The 23,534-nt window shown below is 40.2% G+C and overlaps 2 protein-coding genes across 3 annotated transcripts; one reads left to right on the forward strand and one right to left on the reverse strand.

Annotated features, from left to right (window-relative positions):
* Positions 1-18: 18 nt before the first annotated feature.
* On the reverse strand, positions 19-7,314 carry alas2 (aminolevulinate, delta-, synthase 2). 2 transcript variants are annotated; one of them, XM_044037331.1, is made up of 10 exons: positions 7,235-7,314; positions 5,485-5,783; positions 5,248-5,343; positions 4,852-5,074; positions 4,469-4,653; positions 4,116-4,295; positions 2,908-3,072; positions 1,640-1,908; positions 1,209-1,371; positions 19-448 (listed from the first exon to the last, which is right to left on the reverse strand). In XM_044037331.1, the coding sequence occupies exons 2-10, from the start codon at positions 5,771-5,773 to the stop codon at positions 285-287; spliced, it is 1,734 nt and encodes a 577-aa protein (XP_043893266.1). In that variant the 5' UTR covers positions 5,774-5,783; positions 7,235-7,314; the 3' UTR covers positions 19-284. The 2 variants fall into 2 exon arrangements, with proteins under 2 accessions (XP_043893266.1, XP_043893267.1); XM_044037332.1 differs by lacking the exon at positions 5,248-5,343.
* Positions 7,315-8,285: 971 nt separating this feature from the next.
* On the forward strand, positions 8,286-23,534 carry LOC122776683 (N-terminal EF-hand calcium-binding protein 1-like). Its single transcript, XM_044037334.1, has 12 exons — positions 8,286-8,592; positions 11,108-11,132; positions 16,007-16,115; positions 16,991-17,016; positions 17,559-17,656; positions 19,454-19,712; positions 20,428-20,507; positions 21,049-21,102; positions 21,216-21,328; positions 21,429-21,506; positions 21,642-21,733; positions 22,318-23,534. The coding sequence occupies exons 1-12, from the start codon at positions 8,476-8,478 to the stop codon at positions 22,344-22,346; spliced, it is 1,080 nt and encodes a 359-aa protein (XP_043893269.1). The 5' UTR covers positions 8,286-8,475; the 3' UTR covers positions 22,347-23,534.

Consider the following 23,534-nt stretch of genomic DNA (forward strand, 5'->3'; position numbering starts at 1 on the left):
ATAAAATATTTAAGAAAGTGCCAGGTGTGCAGGTTTTATTTCAAACTAGAGGAGGCACAATTTTCCCAAATAATATCAATCATAACAATTTTGAATCCATAAACAATCAATTCTGGAATTAAGTCTGTACCATGGACACGAAAGACACTGAAGTTAAACACAAATGTGAAGTTAGTGCATTGGAGCGCCTGGAATAAAGTTTTAAAATGTCACAGGTCAACAATAGCATTGGATTCATACACACACTGTCTGTGTCGTGTGTAGAGAAATTCATTTGTACTTTGTTATGCAGACACAGTGATGTATTGTGGCTCCATGTTGCCGAAGTAAGACTTTTCCCATTCACTCATGAGGTCAAAATGCAGCGGACGTTCACAGAAGTTGCAGGAAGCCGTGGCGGGTATGTTGAGCATGAGCCCCGCCTCCTGCCACACCTCCACCAGCGAATCTGTGAATGAAAAGAACATTAACATGAGTGAGCCAATAAATGCCAATGTGTATTTCACAGTCAAATATTGCTGCTCTGGTCATTTTTGTGTGTTGGACTATTTAAGAGACCCATGTGTCACTAGGTAAAACACCTCACCTTATCCCCCGTATAGGTTCAGTGTGTAAGAATTAGTGAAATCTAATGGTGAGACTGTAGATTGTAACAAATGCATCAGGGCATATCAGAAAAGATGCACTACTCGACTCTACTCTACTCAGTTTGGTATCAGGCCCGTCGTTTTCCATTACTATGATACCTGACAAGTAAAGCTGTTGTTTTCGGTGTACTGAATCATTAGTTAATTAAAAATGACCGGAGCGCAGACTCCATCTGACACAGTCACTGAGCAAAAATACGGCGGAACAGGTTGTGATTGGGCTCAGGATCGCCAGCTTTTGGCAGAGCTGTCTATGTTGGATTTGGACAAGATTTTGAATTCTTTTTAACTGACCTACAGTTAGGCATTGTTCGGTTTGATTCCTGTGTCGGATGTCGCACTCATGACTCTTCCAGTCACAACGCTTTGCTCAGCAAAAAAAAAACACTCGAGCCGAGCTGAGCTGTGTTAGAACTCTATAATTAGCTTTCAAAAGTTAAACCGGCGTGGTGGCCAGTTTGTCATAAGTAGTGAATTCAAATTCTGCCAATAAATTCCCCCTAAATGTCTGTCTGTTGTTGTTGTATGGCAGCTGACAGAAGTAAGGATCTTTTCACTCACCCACAAAGTGTTTCATCATGGTGGGGTTGTGATGAGGAGACGGAGCCAGGCGCAGCAGTTCCTCACCGCGATTCACTGTGGGGTAGTTGATGGCCTGGACATAGATGTTGTGTCTCTCCAGCATTTTGTCACACACCTTGGTGTTCAGCTCAGCATTGCCCACCTAGAAAATGCACAACACAAATACCATTCAGCACAAGCCAGTTACACAGTGACGCACATGGAAAAGGCTGGCACAGAAATGAATGGGAGGGACATCTTGTGGTGCTGATAGGCTGAATCAGCACTGTTTTAACTCACAAACAAACAATGTTTTGAATGCCGGACATCTGTTTATATTCAAAAGTCACACACGGCAGCTTTAAAGACACCGCGACATCAAAGAGAGATAATGTAGTAGTGAATGCAGCAGCAGTGCTGCATCTTCATACCCGTATGGGGATGATGTGGCTGGGGCAGTTGACCACAGGCAGGCCTTTGTCCATGAGAAGCTGCCTCATGTGTTTGACGTTCCTCTGGTGAGCTCTGCGGAGCGCCTGCCCCTCGGGGCTCTTTAGGACCCGCACAGACTCCAGGGCTCCAGACAAGACCATGGGCGGCAGGGCAGTGGTGAAGATGAAGCCTGCTGCGTAGGAGCGCACTGTGTCCACCAGGGCGTCGCTGCTGGCAATGTAGCCTCCCACACAGCCAAAGGCCTTTCCTGGAAGAGAACAGTAAGGAGAGAGGTCATGATCGGTAATGGAAGGTTGCTTACATTTAGTAACAGTACTATTACTAAACATGTTGAACACTATAGTTCCCTACTCTCATTTACTCTATTTCACATTATATTACAAATATAATACAATGTTGTGGATTAAACAACCCAACATACATACTTTTATTATTTTACACTAATGAGATTTGTTAAATTATTTGTTTCTAATTTCTAAGCAGGCTTTTACATTCACATCAGTTTTACTACATTTATTACAATAGTGAATATTCTTATTAAGTCCTTTTAATTGCAGGGATGTATTTGTATAATGTTTAACCGGCTGCTGATCACTGGATTAAACTCTTACTTTTTTAAGTCTGTATAATGTTTACTTAAAAGCTCAATTGTTTGATATGTGATTCATTGGTTATTTTCTGGATGCCATAACATCATAACAACCTGTCAATTTGTGTGTATTCAATTTTCATTTCCATTTAGGCCTGTTGTTATTTTGTCACCATGCCATATGACTTATAATGTCAATATAATATAATTGTTGACGATTCCGTAAAACTTGTCTCTTAAACTAATCTATTGTCCAAACAGTGCGTGTGTGTGTGTGTGTGTGTGTGTGTGTGTGGTTGACAGGGAGTGACCTTACAGTTGTCGTGAAGATCGATGATGGTTTTATCAGTTTGACCAGAGAGGGAGTAAAGCTGGCACCCATCTTATAAAATCCTCTGGTTCCTTCGGTGAGAGCTCACTTTTAATTCTGTCTTCTGTCACAGCAATATGAGAGCAGCATCATGTTTGTTGAGGGCTATTACCACTGCGCTGCCAGTGTGTGTGTATGGGAGTTTGGCCAATTAAGAGGAGAGCCAATTAATCTATGACCGTTGAAGCCGTTTGCCTTTGTGTAGTCCAGAGTGGACATGGATGTCAGTGTTTTTTCACTGATCAAGAAACATGTGAATTTGAATGCACATTATAAAGGATACTCACCCAAGGTCCCAGACACAATGTCAATCTTGTGCATTACATTGTCCCTCTCTCCCACTCCAGCTCCATGGTGTCCATACAGGCCCACGGCATGAACTTCATCGACAAATGTCAGCGCTCCGTAACGGTGAGCTACATCACACAGCTCTTCCAGAGGACATATGGCACCTAAAAACGCCCCAGAGAATAAAATGGTATAATTAGAATTTTGCAGTATAGGTGAACCGCAGGGGATCAGCGCTGCAAATGTCACCATTTAAAGTGGAGAACACACAGGATGAGGGGAAATGTATTTATAGAACTGCTCTCATGCCCCGAGAATGAATAACATTGAACATTTATTTAGAAAATTGCTTTTTGAGCTTTTATTTTCCTGGATGCAGTCATCCAGTCACCCCATCACTCAGTTTGTGTTTTATGAAGCTGTCACTGGTGTGATAAAAAGCAGGGTGGGCGGAGGGTGTGGTGGGCTGCTATTTGACAGTGATGAATTACAGATACTGCAAACTGAATAATTGTAGATTTTATAAATACCATGCCAGCCACAAGGTTTACAACACCCTATTTTCTTTTCCAGTTATTATAAGCATTTTGGAAACTCCTAACATGTCAAAACAACAACAAAAAAAATCACCAAAACTAATAATGAATACAATGGTGTCTGTCCCTCTACCTGCACAATACTGTGTGCTGTGTGAGTGGTGGGGGAAAATGAAGTCTCCAGACCTAAACCTCATGGAACTTGTTTGTGATGAAATAGACCGTTAAAGCAAAGTGCAACATGTTCATTTGGAATTAATTGGTCAAATTTTGCTTGAATAATAGTCACATTCCTTATAATATACTGTACATGTGGATTATTGGTATTTATTGGTATTTGGTGCATTTCTTGTGATTTCAGAAAACAACAATTTATATGGGTTGTGTGCCGAATACTGCATTTCATCCTTTTTTTTAATTCTCACTAACATTGGATAATAATTACAGTTATCAAATGCCTACTATATTGGGGGAATTGTAAGCATATTGCTGAAGCCACCAATATGCTATAAATCAAATCAAATAACATACATATATATATACATGTATATATAATATTCTATATTTTTCAATGACCATACTTAAAGACATAAAACATATCACTCTTCATAAATAATAAAACTAAAAACAATGTTGATGAAGTAAATCTAATCTAAAGTCCTCTATCTTACCGTCCATTGAGTGCACAGTCTCAAATGCCACTATTTTGGGAGTCTCGGGGTCCGAGCGCTGCAGCAGTTCCTCCAGGTGTCGGCTGTCATTGTGGCGGAAAATGAAACGCTTGGCTTTGCTGTTCCTGATGCCCTGAATCATCGATGCATGGTTCCCTGAATCTGAATAGATCTCACACCCTGTACAGCACAGTGAACACAACATCAGCCCACTGGAGATGATCAACCCTGAGGTGTTCTTCCCCTCTCTACACAATCCATGAATGAGATGCAGAAATGACAGAGCATCTGGAAATGTGACAGTAGCGTCCCCGCAGGATTCCCCGAGTATCATCATCCAAATCAATAATTACCAGGCAGCATTTTAGCCAAAGTGAAGAGGGTGGAGTCATTTGCCACAAAGCAGGAGGAGAAAACCAGAGCTCCTTCTTTCTGGTGCAACTGGGCGAGCTCCTTCTCCAGAGATACATGATAGTTACTGGTGCCTGAGATGTTCCTGGTCCCACCTGCACCTGCACCATGTCTTTCCAGAGCATCTCTGAGGAGGTCCAGAATGGAATGTAAAAAAAACCCAGAATCACATCATCAATACGATGAAAGGTTTCCTAAATGTACTACCCACGAAAGTAAACCATCTCTCCACCTCTCTAGAAATACAATGTACAGTCAGACAAGTGTTCTACTTTGCCTTACTTCACATTTGACCTAAACTTGACCTAAACACTGTGGTCTTTACCTGATTGCACCGATGACCCTCGGGTGGCGACTCATGCCCAGATAGTCGTTGCTGCACCAGACAGACACCTTGGATCCCTCTCGGCCAGAGATGGAGTAATCGTCTGCAAAGGGGAAGACCTCAGCGCTCCTGTTTACCGTCTTGAAAACTCTGTACGTGTGGTCCTGCTTTTTCTCAGCTATCTTCTCGACGAAGAAGCGGTCGTAGTCGTAGCTGGGTCCAACTGTGGGAGTGATGGATTTGTTATTTTAAATGAAATTAACAACATCTGCCGGGCAAACAAAATCACGTGTGTGAATGTTCTCAGTCATCCACATCACTGTATTATAAAGAGTGGAGATATTGGCGCTCTTTATAGTACAATGTTTTAAATCCTTTTTCTCGGTAAGAACATACCCATGTTATCTGTGAGGAGGTGGCTGACAGTTTTGTCTCGAATTGATGTTGTGAGGGTTGACATTTTTAAACCTTTCAACAGAGAAGTCATCAAACCTGTAAAAGAGGAGTGTGAGTCTGTCACTTTCTCAGATCGTTACAGTTTTGTCCTGGATTATCAGTTTGGCTCTGGCGTCTGGCCAGTTAAAGTACATGTATGTTCAGGTAGCGTCGGTGCAGTGGTTTGACTCCACCTACCTTCTTTGACATCCTCCTGAACTTCAGGACTGGCTTTGACCAAACCCATCTGAGAGGTGACGAAGGGGCAGCCCTGGGACGCGGACACTGCCATCTGAGTGGCCGTTTGAGCAGACATGGTGGGCGACACACTCAGCTTGGTATTCAGAGAGGCCGGGCCGCTGACTGTGATCTGGCGGGCGATGATGGGGCACTGATCAGCCATAGACAGCAAGGCGGCTCCGGTCCTCCTCAAAGCTGGCTTGGGGATGGACTTCAGGAAGGGGCAGTGGTGAAGAAAGGCAGCCATTTTACTGCAGCTAAAAACACATGTAAATCACATTGTTAGGACCCAGCACCTGCAATATATTTACTTGGATTAAGCATGTTTTATATATATCCTATATTTAGTTTTTTGTTGCCTACTTTTAAATTAAATACTGAACTTAAATTGCAAAAAGTGTTGGGCCAAAGCCCTTCTTCAGACCTGGCATGTCACCTAGTCGGTGATAACACTGGTATGCGGACACCGCTATTGAATCCTGCCCAGCACCCAGGGTTTAGTTAACATGGTTAAAACGTTCAAAGAAGATTAAAATATTTATGGTGGTCCAGGTTAACTCCAGAGAGCAGCAGATGCCTCGCGCAGGGTGTGACAAGGTTGCTGCCGCTTATCTTCCCTCCGCAGGCGCTCGTGAGCTGCTGTGACTGACGTCATCAGATGAGGCTGATTAGGAGTAGCTAGAGAATAATGATCCTCTAAAAACACAGCGAGGGGAATAATTGACTGTACATTTTTCATGTAAAATGGTGGAGGCGAAGAATGAAGTTTGGCTGAACTAGTCATCCACCGATTTATGTTAAAATTCTTTATTCACACTTTCATTTGCTGATGAGCCCTTGTGCGTGCAGTTTAGTTTACACCAAGAGATCAGCTATATCATTTCCCTAACAATACCCTGTGGTCTGTAGATAAGGCAATTCTGAGAATCTGTGTATTTCTCTTGTGGTCAGATGTTATCTTCAGTCAAAACTTAATTTCATCCTTTGTTCTATGTCTTTTTTTGGAACTTTTTTGATCACTTAGAAAAGAAAGGCACATTGTCCTTAAGTTGACTATGTGTTACCATACAGTACATATACATATGTATATACATATATATACATATGTATATATGCATATATACATATACAGTATATATATATATGTATACATTTTATATTCAGGCTTTTTGAACAAAATCTTCTACTGTACATGATATGTTCCGTGAATAAATAAATAAAACAAAGCCCAAACATAAAGCACACATTTCGGCTTCAACCATTACTGAAATTTAAAATATTAGTGTGTAAAACATTCAATACACATGGACACAGACTCATTATGTCAGTGCAATGATGACATTTTATTAAAATGTTTAAAATGATTATTATTATTTTTTACGTTTGCTCTCGTTATGTCCTGGTACAAAGTATCTTTGTTTATTATCACATATTTCTAATTTTATTCAATTCCTTTATATTATGTACCATATTACATGTTATCATTATCATCTGTATTTTACTACTTTAAAAAAAAAACATATTTTACACAATATAGTTTAACTGGTAAATAACAATAACTGCTTTACTAATTGTAATAATAATTAACTGAATAATAATATTAATAATGACAATATTAACAATAATAATAACAACAACAACAATAATAATATTATTACTATTATTAATAGACATGTTATGATCAGATGTTGAGTGTGAGGAAGCTCACCTGTTGACCTGCACTGAGGACGAACTTCAAAACAGCAACTAGACAGATGGTCAGGAGGTGGTGACAGTTAATGGTCAGCTAGTTGAAGAGTATTATGCAATCAGCTTTAATCCCACCCCCTTGGAGGTGTCACGGCTTCAGAGAAGGGGGGCATGCAGGGAGTTGTGAGTGCATGTGTGTATCTATGGGAGGTGCAAAGATGCAGATAAGGTTCCATCAAGGTTGTGCCTCTGTGAAACGCTATACGACACACATAAATGTGGATTTAGAAACAAAAAATAATACTTGCAGTTTCTCTATACATGTTTACAAAACGACAAAGAACTTCAAGCGCAACATGACTACATGAGTATATGAACACACAAACACAGTGAAAGAAGTGTATTGTGTAGAGTTGTATGTAAACATAATGCTGCAGTCAAGGGGGAAACACTTAAAAATAGTAAATTATTCACAATTTGAATGTTGAATTTGTAAAATGTGTAATAAACAGGACAAATACATCAACAAATGTTGTGGAATACTCTAGGTTGTAGGGGTATTTTTACATATTACATTCAGTATTTTACATCAGATCTCACCTCAGATCTTAAATATAATGGTTACATGTATTTATTATTATTATTATTATTACTATTATTAGCCCTTAACAATATCACGTGTTACCAGTAATACGACTTTTTGAACACACACACACACACTGCATCATTTTTAAAGATCATATCAGGTCAATTTAAAAATGATTTGCTAAAAACAAGCTGAGAATTGAATCGGCAGGAAATACACAGCCAGGTATATATCAGATATATCTCAAAACGTTTGTTTAAACTCCTCTGTTTTTAGATTATTTTTATTCCACACTCGCTGAAGAGTCAAGCATGTAATTTACCCGACAGTGTGTGTGTGAGTCTTGGCCAGCAGATGGTGCATTCCTCAGGCTTTTTCATGAATCGCTGCTGCTGCTGCTGATGATGATGATGCTGCTGCTGATGATGATGCTGGTCATGTAGAGGAGGAGTTTGTTTTCTCCCCCTTCTCCTCTTCTCGTCGTGCAGGCAGCAGGCTGAGTGTGTCTCATCCTCACTTGATCACGGCACCAACATCGTCGTCAACCTCCTCCTCCTCCTCCTCCTCCTCCTCATTCTCCTCCATCCATCCACCCTGACAAGGACAGTGTCTCAGGAAAAAACACAGGGAGAAGGACAATCTGAAAAGCAAGAGGCAGAAATCTCATTGGCAAAATGCTGGCGTGTACAGAGATGATCACCATGTGTCTCCAGTCTGCCAAGCACGAACACTTGAGAAAGCAGCAGGAGATGGACCACAACCAGAATAAAGGCATCTCTCTTTTTCATGATGTAAGTATAGGCTACATTGCTTATGTGGGGGGGTTAAGAGACAATTTAAGCTTGTTTTCTTTGCATAGCACTGTGTCCAGTTTAATAATACCCTTGGTCTATTGACTGCATGTTTTGGTGATCGTCTGACAAACGCTGCACGGGCGACTGCTTATTCTGCGCTCAGCGGATGCCTCATATTGACCTGAACGCATGTACAGCATCATGTACAGTAACACTATTATGTAAGAAAGGTGAGATCCTGTTGGTGCGTGAATAACAAACGTCGTCCAGACATTGGACATTATAGTGTACAATGATTTTTATCTTTTTTCCCCCTTCCTATGATAATGAGAGGCTACACAGCGGTGCAGTGGCTGGCATTGTTACCTCACGGCAAGAAGGTCACCGGTTCTGATTCTGGTTTCATCCCAAAATGCAGATTAGGGATTAGGTTGAATGGACACTGTAAACTGAGGTGTGAGAGGGAATGGTTGTCTGTCCCTGTGAGGCCCTGATGGACTGGTGACCTGTCCAGGGTAGACCCTATGTCAGTGGATCAATGGATGGATGGATGATAATGAGGGTCATGATATTGGTTGGCACGCCAAGCTGAAACATGTCATTTTGGTGTACAGTGTATTTTTAACGAGCACATTCTCCTCAGTGAGATATACAATCAAAGAGGAAACTTATTATTTATTCAGCATATTGCTCACACAGTTCACAGAGGGGTGCATGACAGATTCCCTGTGAAAAATACCTCCATATAGAGGATAACAATGCTGCTGTGTGCATGCAGTGTTCTAACAAATTCTATCTTAAAGCAGTTGCTTTCTGTGTGGGTCCTTTGTAGCTACGTTGCCTCTGGTTGAACGTATTGAAGTATTCTCCAAAAAGGGGCAAATAAAATGACATTCTCAGTTTCCTTCAGGCAGATTATTGGCCAGTGAAGGGAACATTAGACTGCAGCAAGAGCACATTAGCTTTAAATGCAGTTAGAATCCATTCCGGCTCCCGACCATATGCTGCATTTGTTTACTGAACCTTCTACAGTGGCTAATATGTGGTAATTTACTCCTTGATTATACTCTCGTCTCACTTGTCCGAGGTGTCATGACCTCTTTATTCTCCCGTGTTCCTAACAAATAGGTGTTTGTCTGCTCCGGTTATATTTTCAATATTGTTCTGAAAACTGAGAGTTGTTTCCCGTCATGCGCTGGTTTATGTGAACTGTGCACTAATAAAATGAGTCAATAGACTTCACTGTGTAAGTAAGAGACTCGGGGTTGTGCGGTGTCTTTTACCATTTACATCCCTGAGATGCATATTGCTGCTGTTTTTTGAAACAACATTATCAGAAGCTGATGGGAAGCAGTGGTGATTCACAGCTGAGAAACTGTAGATGTCCTCCCTGTGTGTCTTTTACTCCTGCTGCTGCTGCTGCTGTAGGTTTCTTGGGTTCCGGATGAACTCGGTGTGGTATACTAACAGGCCCCAGGGAGTGGCAAGAAATGGAAGTTATAACCGAGCAGCAGCCATTTAGGTCCTATTGCTTTGAGAGGATCTTTCATCAGCTCCGTGGGATGACAGCACCTCTATCCACTCTTCCAAACTCTCATTTAGCAGCACAAAGGAGGAATAAAGGCACATTAATCTCCTACTTAGGCTTCTCCAGAGCAGACGTTTATTGCTCTCAGTTACTTTCTCATATTTCATGGAACAGATCTCTTGTTGGCTTCCTCTGATATTTGTTTTGCGTGGTTTACAGTCTCCGTGTTTAATCCCCTCGACTGCATTCGAAAGTCGTGATCCCAGCAGGTCACGCAGTAGACTGGATTGGTTTATATTCTGTAAATCAAACACTATACGCTATACCTTCAGAAATTCCCAGACTCTCAGTGGATAAAAATAATGTGCCGTGAGCAGTGTGCTAGAAAGGTGACAGCTGGATGTGAGTGAGTGCACTGCTACCCTCTGATGATGATGATGATGATAGAGTTAATCAGGCAGCTGCTGGACTCTATTGGTAAAACGATGAAACTAAAGAGGTGCCGCCGTGATCTGTCACACAGCGTCAGATGTGTCCTCTCACCAGCATGGTTAGCTTGATTATATTAGAAATGATTTAGTGTTCACAGCTAAAGTGAAATTAAAAAAGAAAAAAACAAGGAAAAGAAGGAAAATGATGGGGTTGCTGCTTGCTTGAGCACTGTTCCACAAGCACGTGACAGACATCTGGCACACATAGATGTCAGCGTTCCATTTGCTGAGATGTGTCATGTCAAACCCTTTTTTTTAATGTTGGCTGAGCATAAATAAAGAGAAAAAACCAGCGTGAAGAGTCACTGGTTTACTTTGTTTGCATAAATGGCAGGCAAACCATTTGTGTACATTTCTGTCACCACATTAAGACGCTGAATTTCTTAATTGCTCAAAAATGTGAATACGGTTGATGTTTTGTTCCCAGTATCTTGTGTCATTTGTGCAAATACTCCAGACCTAAAATCCTAAACCAGATCTTCTTTTGTTGCAGATACTGCGACGAGCAGACAAAAATGGTGAGTAATGTAAATATTGTATTTATTTATTGTGTTAATTAAATGTGGCATGCATTCATGAAAAGGCATATTTTTTCTTTTACCCCTTATAAACATGAAATACACAACCAAGGGCAGATGCTGATTGTAACATTCCTGTTTCCTATCTCTGCTCAATACATACGGTATACTGTAAATACTGCAGCATGTATAATATTCATAAACATATTTATAGTAGAAATAAATTACCGTGACCTCATGTGCCACTCGCATTTTATTTACAAATGTGACAAATTCACTGGGGACCCTTTAAGTGTGAATTCAACACTTTTTTTCCCCTCGCAAACTTACATCTAATTAATATGTTACAGTGTTGTATTTAAATTCCCTCTTCACTTCAAAAGGCCTCCTCCCCTTTCAAAGATCTCCTGGGAAAATATGGAGCACACAGCTCTGCCTTAAGAAAAAAGAGAAAAGAAGCAGCAGTGACAAACAAGGGCATGTTTTTGCTCCTAATTTTTTATTCATGCGCTGCATATCAGTTGAGTGGGTTGCAAAATGCAAAAGGAGGACGTCATTAATACATGTAGACTATACATGCACTCATCAGATCCCTCAGGAGGACTTTGTTACGTAAAAGATGACTTCCCACTAGTGTCGACTCGACTCGACTCGGCACGGCACGGTTATTTTGTGTTTCCACTAGCATGGTACCCGGTACTATTTTTAATACTTGTTCTGGCGAGGTATGAGTGAGGGCGATACCATGCGTGGTGTCGACAGACTGCCGGCCACTGATTGGTCAGAGTGCCGTCACAGGAAGTGACGTCCCACACAAGAATCAAGCCAGTTTCTTGCAGCCGTCCAGTGATGACTCAGCCCACATTGAGGCGGTACTATATTGTAATGGAAGCACAGCCTAAATCGAGCTGGGACCATAGGTGGGAACAGGGCTTTTGTGAATAAAGAAAGAGACCTCATGAAATGAGGGAACGGGTGCGTGCATTTGTGTTTTTATGCTGTGTCTTGACTCGAATGATTACTTTTCAATTAGTAGTAAAATATAATGACTGACAATGCAACAGAGGTTTTACAGGCTCGTAAAGAATGGGATGGCTTGGGTGTACTCTCCTTAACATGCTACTGAACACAGCGAGAGAGAGATTGATCATAAAGGGAGCGAGGAGAGCGCTGTCACGTGTGTGGTCGTTATCTTAAATTTGCAGCCTGGTTTTTCATCTTCATAAACTCATTGCACTGTGCACCCGTGAGGAAAGTGCCTCCTCCTAATCACCGCTGAGTGGGCTGCCATGATATGCCTGGAGCGCTGCAGATTTACCACATTTTCAAGGCACGACTACCCACTCAAAACAATCTATGTCCATATTGCAGTGAGGATTTATATATTTTAAGAGCCTTGATTAATGTGATGACTACATTTATGTTGCTGCACGCTAAGCTCAGAGATGCACGTGTTAAATGAAACATTCACAGTGTACCGAGATGAAACTAAATATTTGATCGCTCTAATTAGAAAGAAATGTTTCAGAGCAGGGAAAAACAGTGTCAGGCATGGAATTTGTCAACGTTCATAACACAAAGCAATGACTGCTTTATTTTTAACAAACGTGCATTTTTTTGTCATCTATCCTTATTTTGCTATTCACAGTTCAATATTCTATTTTAAACCCAGTTCTTATTTCTCTGATGTTTGCCAGGTTCTTTCGATAGGTGGCACATACATGCGTATGGTGGCTTTGTTTTTTCCCTGATACGCCCACAGAAAAAAAGAATCAGTGTGAGATTTCTCCCTCACTTCTTTGTTCACTCGCAGTTTGTGTAATTAATGCTGTGTTCATTGCTGTAGCAGAGAGGGTCTGTGGGCTGCAGCAGGACTATCATTGGATGCCTCGATGTACAGATGCACTGCAGTGCTGATGGGAGACGGCAATATTATAGCTGCCTATCTATGATAATGCAAATATTTACATGGCATTTATGAATGAAATGCTTTATTTTTCCAAGCAAGAGCTGAAAACAATGATTCTTTACTTGATGAATGAATGAAAAGCTGAAACCCTTCAAATAATGATCAAAATGATTTTTGTTGAAATGAAATGTTTTTTTTTTTACACGTTTGTGTCATTAATATTCTGATAAAAGCTCATATTCCTTGTCAATATTTACTCTTCAGTCTGTTTTCATCTCTCACATTTTCTTGCTTTGCGCTATTTGACTTCATGACTTATTCTCAGTGCTTTGGTTTTAACACTGTCGGCGTAGCGGTTCCCTCAAGGAAAATCTGAACTTCAGAGAGACTTTCATTAAAGCCACAGCCTGAGCCACAGTTTTCTTTGGTACGGACTGAGACATGTAGCTGTTATACCGTATGTCATGTGCCATGAGATACTAATGTTCCTGCAGAGGTGTTGTTTTTAACAAACCTCACTGTGGTGTCAGAGCTAACTGTTGATGACGGTGACCTGTTATTTTTCTTTTTGAGTATAGTCTCAACATTCATCATCATTTGTAGTGTTACCACAGAGTGTAGTTCAAGTCAGCCCATGGCATAAGCCAACAAAACGCCTGCTTATGGCCCCATTACCACCAGGGGGCCCCCAGAGTATTTCATTATCTTGTTTCTTTCTTTCTCTCGGATTTAATTTTTTTGTGCCTAGCCATGCCATTGTTCAAAAAAAGATAATATTATACATATTAAGTCATGTATTCACAATAAATGCATCGTTTTATGTTGTTACTTTGCAATAGACTGACACTATCCGTCTTAGTATTGTGACATTTTGAATACTGAGTGAAAATCAACACAAGACCATTCTTTCTGCACTTGCTGCCATTTAAGATTAAAGCCAATATAAGGGTTATGGTGCAAGTTTTGACGATGTGATATATGATGAAGCTACAACTGTACAGAATTCCCCCAGAAGCATAATGTAATTTACCGCTTTATTATTGGCGTGGTTAAATCCAATTTTGAGTGCGTATCGTGTTTTAGGCGAAACGTATAAGATTATTCTGTGTGTGAGGAGCAGATTCTTACATTGAAATTAACCTGACAGTAAATCCTCACATTTCAGGAACGGGAAATAAAAAAATGTCAGATATTGCTGGTTGATAAATCATCAATAGACCCAGTAAACCCACATTTTTAAACATACACCCATTTATAGTAAGCTCCCTTTCGGCTCCTCCCTCTCCACCACAGTGGAGGAGCCACATATTTGAATTTGTAGAATTTTTTTTTTACACCACATGCCCTACAACCCTCACATTTTTCTGGGTTGGGGACTGGCACGAGGAGTACGCTGAACTGATTGAACTCGCAAGTTCCCTTTCTGCTTGCCCCCATAAAAATTACGCTCACTTTCATTGTAAACACAAATATTTCCCTAACCAAAACGAAATTTACACCAAACAGATGATGTATTAACCTCATTTATACTCATCTTTTAACTTTACTTTCCTAATGTGCATCTCAACTTTTATATCACCATTAACAGTAAATAAAGTTTATTGATACAGCACCTTTCACACAAATGAATTATTAAAAATGAAAAGAGACATAAAAATACAATGGATGAAAACATAGACACAAAAACACAGATTCAAAGCCATAAAACAACAGGTTCCATTATTGTTTATATTTTTTTAGAAGTTTGAGGCAATGGGTGTGCACCCATACTTTACAGTGTTTCCCTTTGCTTTACAATAGACAACAGTCATTGTTGCACAGTCACGTTTTTTCCCCCTCCACTATCATCAATAACTAACTGTGATGCTGTGCCTCCAGTGCTTGTTTCTCCACATTAAAATGCCAAACAGATTACTGCCTTTCAGTTTTTGAGATAACTACTCGTCGCCATGTGAAAGTGAACACTTGCATAATAACGATAATAATGTGCCATCTGAAGCCCTGTGTCTTGTTTGCTGAGGTGTCTAATGTGGTGCGAATCCACTACAAAGCAGTCCTGATGGAGACGGCCGGAGAATGAGTCAGAGGTGCAACAGTCTGTGTTTACTCCTACACCATGTGGAAAGATGAAGTTTGAGAGACGATTAATGATGCTGCCTCCTCTAATAGCATTTTATTTGATTAATGTCACAGATACGACTCTGTTCCCGCAAAGCTGAGCAATATAAAACTATTTCTTTTCACTTTTTTAATTTTATAAAGTAGATACAAAACCCTTATGGGAATTTGTTATTGTCCCAAACAAGGCTTTGCTGCGAAATGTATCATGTCCACTGGCATCCACACAGACAGCTGGCCACACAACTCTTTTGCTCTTACCAAATAACAGATGATATGATTTTCTGTTGGCTCATCAGTCAGAGCACTGCTGCCTGGCAGGGATCTGAGAGCAGAGTCTCTGAAGGTTTCAGTGCTTACAGAGCAAAGCTGACAAGATCTCATTATCATGTGAAGTTAGTCTGTTATAAGGGAGCTTGGCCCTTGCTACTCATGCTTTAGCCTTCACTCCCTTCTCTCAGTGTCAGCAGCCGCAGATGCTGCTTCTTTAAAGGCAGTGTGTGGTCATGAAGTGTCAAGGAGGATTGTGAGGGTTGTTTTTGTCACGGCGGACACTGCACAAATAGTAAATCGGTTATGTTTCAGCATCTTCTCAACATGGAGAGAAAGAATGAGCTGCGATATGGTTTTTCCGTTTAATCAGTGACAACTCATCATTTGTCGCAATAAAGCAGTTGGATGAAGGGAATTACAGTTGAATTCATTTCTAGGAGAAAGACTTTGTAAGAGCAGTTTTTTTTCCTTATTGCTGTCCATAGTAAAGTTAAAGCCAAATAATGACTTTCATCACTATGTAGAGAGAAGTTCTTCATTAAGATGCTGCTTGTTTGTTTGTTTTTACTTCCAGATGACGGGAAACTGTCCTTGGAGGAGTTCCAGTCGTACTTCACTGATGGTATCCTCACTGACGAGCAGATGCAGGAGCTCTACTTCTCCATCGACAGGCAGCAGAAAGAGTAAGCTCATCGTTCTTTTGGACACCTTCCTCTGCTGCCATCTGTATCTCCTCCTGCTCTCCTGCTGCCTGGCAGTGAGAAATCATCGCTTTTCATTTCAGCGGAGATTATGTTAATAATCCACAGGGAGCCATAACTGTGACATGAAGGTCCCTGAGCTTTCAGCACTGTATTTGCTCACTGAGTTTACACATGTGGCGCTAACTTAAATACACTGAAAAAGCTTTATTACTTTAACTAATCACGGTGAAGAATGACCTTTCACATGTCTGAGCTTAAAGGGGTAGCTCAACTTCATAAGAACATTGCCGGCATTAAAGAAACATTGCACTGAAAAAAGACCAATTTAAGTGTCATGTAAGGTAAAATAATTGAACTAAATCCTATTTATGTCTTTCTAATTCATGACTGAACAACAGCTGAAATATACTAAATAACACAACACAAAATATCCACGTTATCATGACCAAAACTGTCTGTGCCAATGTGCCAGTAAAACAAATACAGTTATATTACATTATACTGGACTAAGTGATTTTAGGTTTAATGATGCATGCATATGTTTAATTATCTGATTGCATTTAATTTACTGATATGCATTTAAACCACTTGATAGAAGACTTTATAAGCAACAGTGATGCGATAATACAAATCATTCACATTCAGGCTCAGGGTTCCATGGATAACTGTCAAGATTGACAATTTTACTGAGATTTTTTCACCCTGAACCACACAGTTGACTGACAGACTGACATCGTCCCTGTAGCCATGTCACAGCATCAGTGAAAAGACGAAAACACTGTTGATAAAGCTATTTTGCATCTTTTGTCAGTGAAAATTCTTTTAAAAATTCTCTATTTCTTCCTCCTTCACAGGGACCTGGACATAGACAAACTCTCAGGTATTTATCTGTCATTTTTTTGGAGCGTTGCATCAATGCTTATCTTCAAAATGTGTGTAAAGCAAATGCAGAGTGCTTGTGAGAGAATGTGTTGAGTAAGGAATTACGGAGAAACTGGCTGTTTCACTTTCAGTTTTGCTTTATCAGCGATTTACCACTCACTGGTGAGTGATTGAACCTGTTCCTACACCGCTGGCTTTGGTTTATGAGCTGGGTGAGATGTTTTTGTCTCAAAAATGTGCCTCACCTTGATGCAAAACCACACAGAAAAGCTCTGCCACTTCATAGAAAGTCCTAAAGGTTTGATAACAGTACATTTACATTAATATTCTGTCCAAACGCCAATGAACAGCAATGTTCAGCAGCTTTGGTCCGTCATAAAGTGTGTGTGGGGATACATGTTTCATTGCTGTACTGGCATTTTAAACTTTAAAGTTTATCACAAAGGCTCAAACTTTCATGAGTTGAACTATAATTAATGCCATTAGTGTTAGTATTGATTTTTTCTTCCGTTAATGATGCTTAAAAATATTCTCTTACAGATTACTTCACTCCACTTCTGGGAGAATATGTCAATGTCCTGTCCGCTCTGGAAAAGCTGAACGTGTCCATTTTGAAGGCCATGGACAAAACTAAGGAGGTGAATATTGGTGACGCTGCCTCTGCTTTTCACTGCCTTGCTTTTCACTGAAAATCACAACACAGCAGGTCATAGCACATTCATCGCCTATCGCTTTATCCTCCACATGAGGGTCAGGGGTCGCTGGTGCCAATTCCAGCTGATGTAGGGCGACAGGTGGGGGGGGGGGAACCCTGGACAGGTTGCCAGTCCCGATTGTTTTATTCCACCGTAAATGTAGATTTAAGAAAATAATTTGACACAACCTTTCATTCTCAAAATAACCTTTTAGAGCATGAAATGTTTGCTTTGAATCCTAGTGGAGCAGAGCTGTTTAATCCACAAGCTGTAGCTGGGATTAAAGACATGCAGAGGACAGTTAAACACACAGTTTGATCTGTCGGAGAAAAACCAATAGTTCAGCTCACTCTATATCAATCTTTACACCTCTGTTTGCAAAGAGAATAGGTTTGTGAACAGAAAAGTCCACATGTCGGAATGTGGAAGCAGGAGATTGTTTCACTGCAGTGACTTATTTCTACTGCAGTGCAGACAGTGGGTGTTACTGATGAAAGCAGGAGAGTTCAGATGATCAGATGTCAATTGTCCCCCACCTAAATGCTCCACAGCACACACTTTCCCCATGTTTTGACCATGTTTTCTATCCTCTTTCAAAAGATCCTCCCTTTTTAATCAATCTAATAATCAATGCAGCAGATACTTTTCCTTCTCCTCCTCTTCTCTGTTTTATTGTCTTTCTCTGTACAGCCATCTTCTGCAACATTCTCTCCCTGTGTGGCTCCCTTTGTTTCTTTATCATGCATTTCCCAGTTCCCTGTTTTGTATGATGAGCTTGATGAGGGTCAAGACACAATTTTGAACAAGTCACAATATTTCTGAAACAAGAAGACAAAGGAGGAACAGTTTATTTAGTCTCAACGAGTGGAAGAGCAACATGAGAGACTAAGGATGTCATTTCTTGTCTGCTTTGATACATACATATTATAATAGTATGTCTTTGAAGCTTTTCAATATCTAAAGCAGGCTTTTACCTCTGCACCAGCATCAAAAATATGGGAACAAAGGAAACAACGGACTACAAAAGTCCAGTGCTTCTGTGGTGCCCTGATATTAAAAGAAAACATTCACATTCCATTCACACACGGAGAGAAGCAGCTCTGTTGCTAAGAAAACAGAACACATGTAACCAAGGATCTGTGTCCATTTTTCACACTTCTCCCTCTCCATTTTCTTCTAAGCTCTATTTCTGTGAACCACCAGGTGACAGCCGTCATTGTCCTCAAAAACTGAATTGGCAAAGTTGTGTCTAGAAAACTGATCCCCACAGTGTCACGAAAGGTCTCTGAAAACTGGCACCAGGCATCGAAACATTACAAAATAATATTCTCCATTACCTTTTGTTTTCTACATCCACTGATTCACTTGCCATGCATATTTGGACTGGTTGAAAGTGGCAGGTGGGAATGAAGACCAACAGATAGTTTGAGCATCTACAGTCTCCTGAGGTCACCTGTGGTCTGTGTGACTATACTGAAGACCACGTGCAGCTAAAAAGGTACATGCAGATGATGAAGGTATATGAAATACAGAACTCGTGGAGAAGACTTAAAGGTCCTGTGTGAAAGAATAAGTGACAATGGAGGGATGCATACATTATTTCACAACTCTCTCCCATTCTTTCCCGTTTTATATTGCTTTTGCATTGGTTTTATGCGGTGAAAGCTGTTCCTTATTGCATACTCCTAACAAAAGGACCATGGCACATTTCTGTTATTGAATCTATTATCTCTCCTCCAGGAGTATCAGGGTTCATCAGTGCTTGGTCAGTTTGTGACGCGCTTCCTGCTGAGGGAGACCACCACCCAGCTCCAGTCCCTTCAGTCGTCACTGGACTGTGCCATGGAGGCTGTTCACGACCAAGGCTGCACAGGGAAGAGGATACTGACGAAGCCCCAGGAGCTGCCGATCCAGAAGGCGACCAAGCGTCCTGGCCGACGTATCCAAAAGAACATGTGTCTTTCTCCCACTGACCCTTACTCTGGCATGCTCACCACAGGTACGCTTCAAGAAAACACTGCAATGAAGATGCTGGAGGTAACAAATTATGGTCACATATGGTCAGTTTAACATAATTGTACGTAATATAATGTCTGCAATGTTTGCAGTATGACTGCTCATTTTTGTTTTAGTAAAGTGGATTCAGTTCCAGAAGAAACATATTGTACATAAGGAGTATGTACAATTTAAGGCGCTCTAAAATAAACAGTCTCCGCCAGATTCACTCACCGGGAGTCACTAATTGATGTCTCCTCGCGGTGGCGCTGCTCAAATGATTGAGGGAAATTTGGGGGCGGAAGTTAGCTAGCCAAAGGGGAGGGAGTTTACAGCACGATAATGGCAAAGAAAGCTACATTCAATACACAGACTTTACGCACTTTGTTCTCTGTACTGTGAATAAATAGAGAAATCCTGCACTTTTAACTTTCCACAGGCGTTTCATTCGCTTCAGTTAGACGGAAATCGCAATGTATTATTATCACAGAATGGCTGTATCGTGATATTATTGGTAGTGTGGACCATGTATCATGTATTGCATCGTAGCGTGAGGTACATTACTGATGTTGGATTTTATTTACAGTAGTAGTAGCAGTAATGTACAGTACATTATTACATTGGATACAAATGTAATATTATTAGCAAAACATGCATTGTGCTGATCAGATGTCATTCATCAGACATTCTGTGTGCTCATATTTTCTTTCTGAGGTCAGGGGTGAGTGTGGAGCCAGATAACCCCTGGGGCTCCCAGATCAACCACCTGGAGCATCTCATTGACAAACTGGACTGTGAGGTTTGTATATGACGCGTTAGTTTGAGTCATAATTGCAGCCAGAAAGTTTCAATCATCAGGGAGAAATTTCTGTTTGCAAAACTACAGAGGCTCAGCTGTTGCCGGCTGACGTGTCAGGCAGGCTCTGTTTTCGCAGATATACAGTGCAGTGTTTGCCGTCTGGTTTCTGATCCAACATGTTGTCAGGGAGGATGATTTGTACACAGTGCAAGGCTGCATTGCTGTGCATTGGGTTTCAGACTGGAATACATGATGGACTCTGCTCAGGCTGGACACGGAGAGGTTTACAAATACCCACTGTCAGTTTGTCACCAGAAGAAAGAACATAAACTGCCTCTCGTGTCGCTGTAGACATTTATGTCAGTATGAATTTTGCTGTTAGAACTAAAAATATGCATCTGAAATTACAAAGAAGCTATGTGCTTAGATATCAGATAAATAAAGGGAAATCATTTTGTAAATCCTAATTGAAAGAGCTGGAGTGTGACAGCTTTGTTGTTGTTCTCATGGTTGACAGGAATATTTTTGCCCCCATTTTCAGAGTCCACATCTTGAGCCGCTCAATGAGGACACATTAGCAGGAACGTACAAATCAGTGAGTCCAACTTCTCTTTAACTAAACAGTGGAGAGTCACCATTTACATTCGGTTGCATTACATATTTTTCATCAAATCATTTCAATGACACGAGTCTCTCATTCTACTCCAGAACATTCTTCTGGTTCAGAGACAAATGTCTGTGAAGGAGAGAGATGTGGAGCCATTTCAGCAAGCTCTCAAAATCTACACAGACGCCACCAGCAGTCAAGTAAACAACCTGCAGTACGTGTCTTTGTTCGCCTCAGGCGTTCTCTGTGATTTGAACACTTCCAGTTTCAAATATGCAAGATAGCCACTGATGCTCTCTTTTATTTTTTTTTAGTGTTTCAGTCCAGAACCTACCAGACAGATCATGCTTCATAATGTATGAGTTTTGGCAGGATCGTCTCTCCTGGATGAGGTAAGATCACAAGAATTGTGTGATGCATTCTAAACCATAAAAAAAGAAAAACACATTAATTTACTGCTCAAACAGAATGTGTCCACCATGCCCAGCTGCTCACACACCATGTTTCTCATGTCTGTTTCCACTTAGTTACCTGCAGTCGTCCATCAGTAAGACCTTCCAGCGCTGCATTATCGACTCACTCGAAGAGCCGGAGATGGTCTCCACCATGCTGCTGCCAGGTAGAAACCCCTCACACCTTATTATCATAATAGCAAAAATATCTAATTTACTAACTTGCATAACATGCTGTTTTATGCACAAAGTGCAATTTCATTTAATTGATAGTTTTATGAATTAATTACGGCAATTCTCAGTGAAACAGTAGAGGTAAACACTACCATAGCTTTGTGGATTGCATATAGTTTAACACCTCCCATAATTAATATTTATAGAATGCAATGGCCACTGTCTGTGCAATACATATTCTGTGTAATAGCTCCCCCTGCGCAATATCTGGAAATATTATTCCCATGGAATACATATGGGTGGATATGTCGGCAAAGATATGTGTGTGTGTCTGTGTGTGTGTGTGTTAGTGTGGTTTTCATTCATATTTGCACACTCTTTGTTTATGTTTTAATACTTGTTTTAAGAGCGGGTGAATTTTCTTGGAAACACAAGATCGTCAAATATACGTTCTGCAATAAATAATATTAAATAATAATATATTTATAATAAATGTTTTTATTAACAATGGACTGGAACAAATTATTTGCATCTGATTGGAATCAGCGACATATATATCTATATTTTCATTTTACAGCTTCATGGTGGATTATGAACAACAACTGACTGAGCGGAGCAGCGGTTATTCAACACCGTAAAAAAAAAAAGAGGCAGTTGTGATATATGTTTTTGCTCCTTTTTGTTCCTTGATATTCATTCTTTCCTCATGTAATTATCTAGATTGTTTTTTGCAAAGCCAGACTCTCCAAGCTTATACATATATATGTGTATATATACATATATATGTATACATATATATATATATATGAAACAACAACAAATGACTGATTGGTAAAACAAATTAAAAGCTTGAAAAAGAAAGAATTTATGCAATATTTTGTTGTGTGATTACAAGGATTTGTTCCGAATATTTATTTCAAAGCACTGGCACATTTCTTGCTTCTGATTTGATGGACAGACAGGATTTAAGAAGAAGATTTGCATGGTCTCCTATTCCTCTGTGCTAGTTTATTTCAGTGGTCACTGTACATTTTATAGGTATGTCAATGAAAAATAGCAACTCATGATATCTCCATCTGCCACGATCCGTCACCCATTCTCCACAACAACAATAAAAAAGAGAAATAGTCATATAGAGTAAACCTGCATTTCCCTGTTCTCTCTGTGGTTTTGTGCTTTGTCATCTTCAAAGATTTGTTACTAAGTCTTCATTGGATAGAACAAAGTCAAGGACTGATTATGGTCTACATCGTCCATGTGACACTTTTGCACTTTAGGGAAATAATTCAACATGGACCTTATTGTGACAAATGGACATTTATTGTTAGATTGTCTATTGAAAATATAGGATAAGCTGCTGTTTTAATAAGCCAAGAGCTCCACCGACATTAGCAGACGATAATTAACCAAATAATTGTGCAGTTTGCCTGTACTGTTACTCTACTAATGAAACTTCAAAGCCATTATTTTGCATTAGCCGTGTGAAATCAGAAGAGTTCAACAGCACAGTATACACACTCGTAGAGGTTTATATTTTGACTACAGAAATTGAGTAGAAAGTGTTCTGTGTGATGATATTAGTCAGTTGAGGTTGTGTACAGTACTTAATGAGAGCCGTAAGATGTGAGTACGTGTTGTAGATCACTGATAAATGTACAGTATGATCGTATATTCAGCTCTGACAAAGAGGAGATTGTGTTCATTTATTTTAATGAAGATTACAGTTGTTATGTGGATGTTATGTTGTTTTCTGGCATGAAATAAAGTTCGTCACATGTTGATGACGTAAAAATA

The sequence above is a fragment of the Solea senegalensis genome, linkage group LG11 (assembly GCF_019176455.1).
Source record: "Solea senegalensis isolate Sse05_10M linkage group LG11, IFAPA_SoseM_1, whole genome shotgun sequence".
Classification (NCBI taxonomy): domain Eukaryota; kingdom Metazoa; phylum Chordata; class Actinopteri; order Pleuronectiformes; family Soleidae; genus Solea; species Solea senegalensis.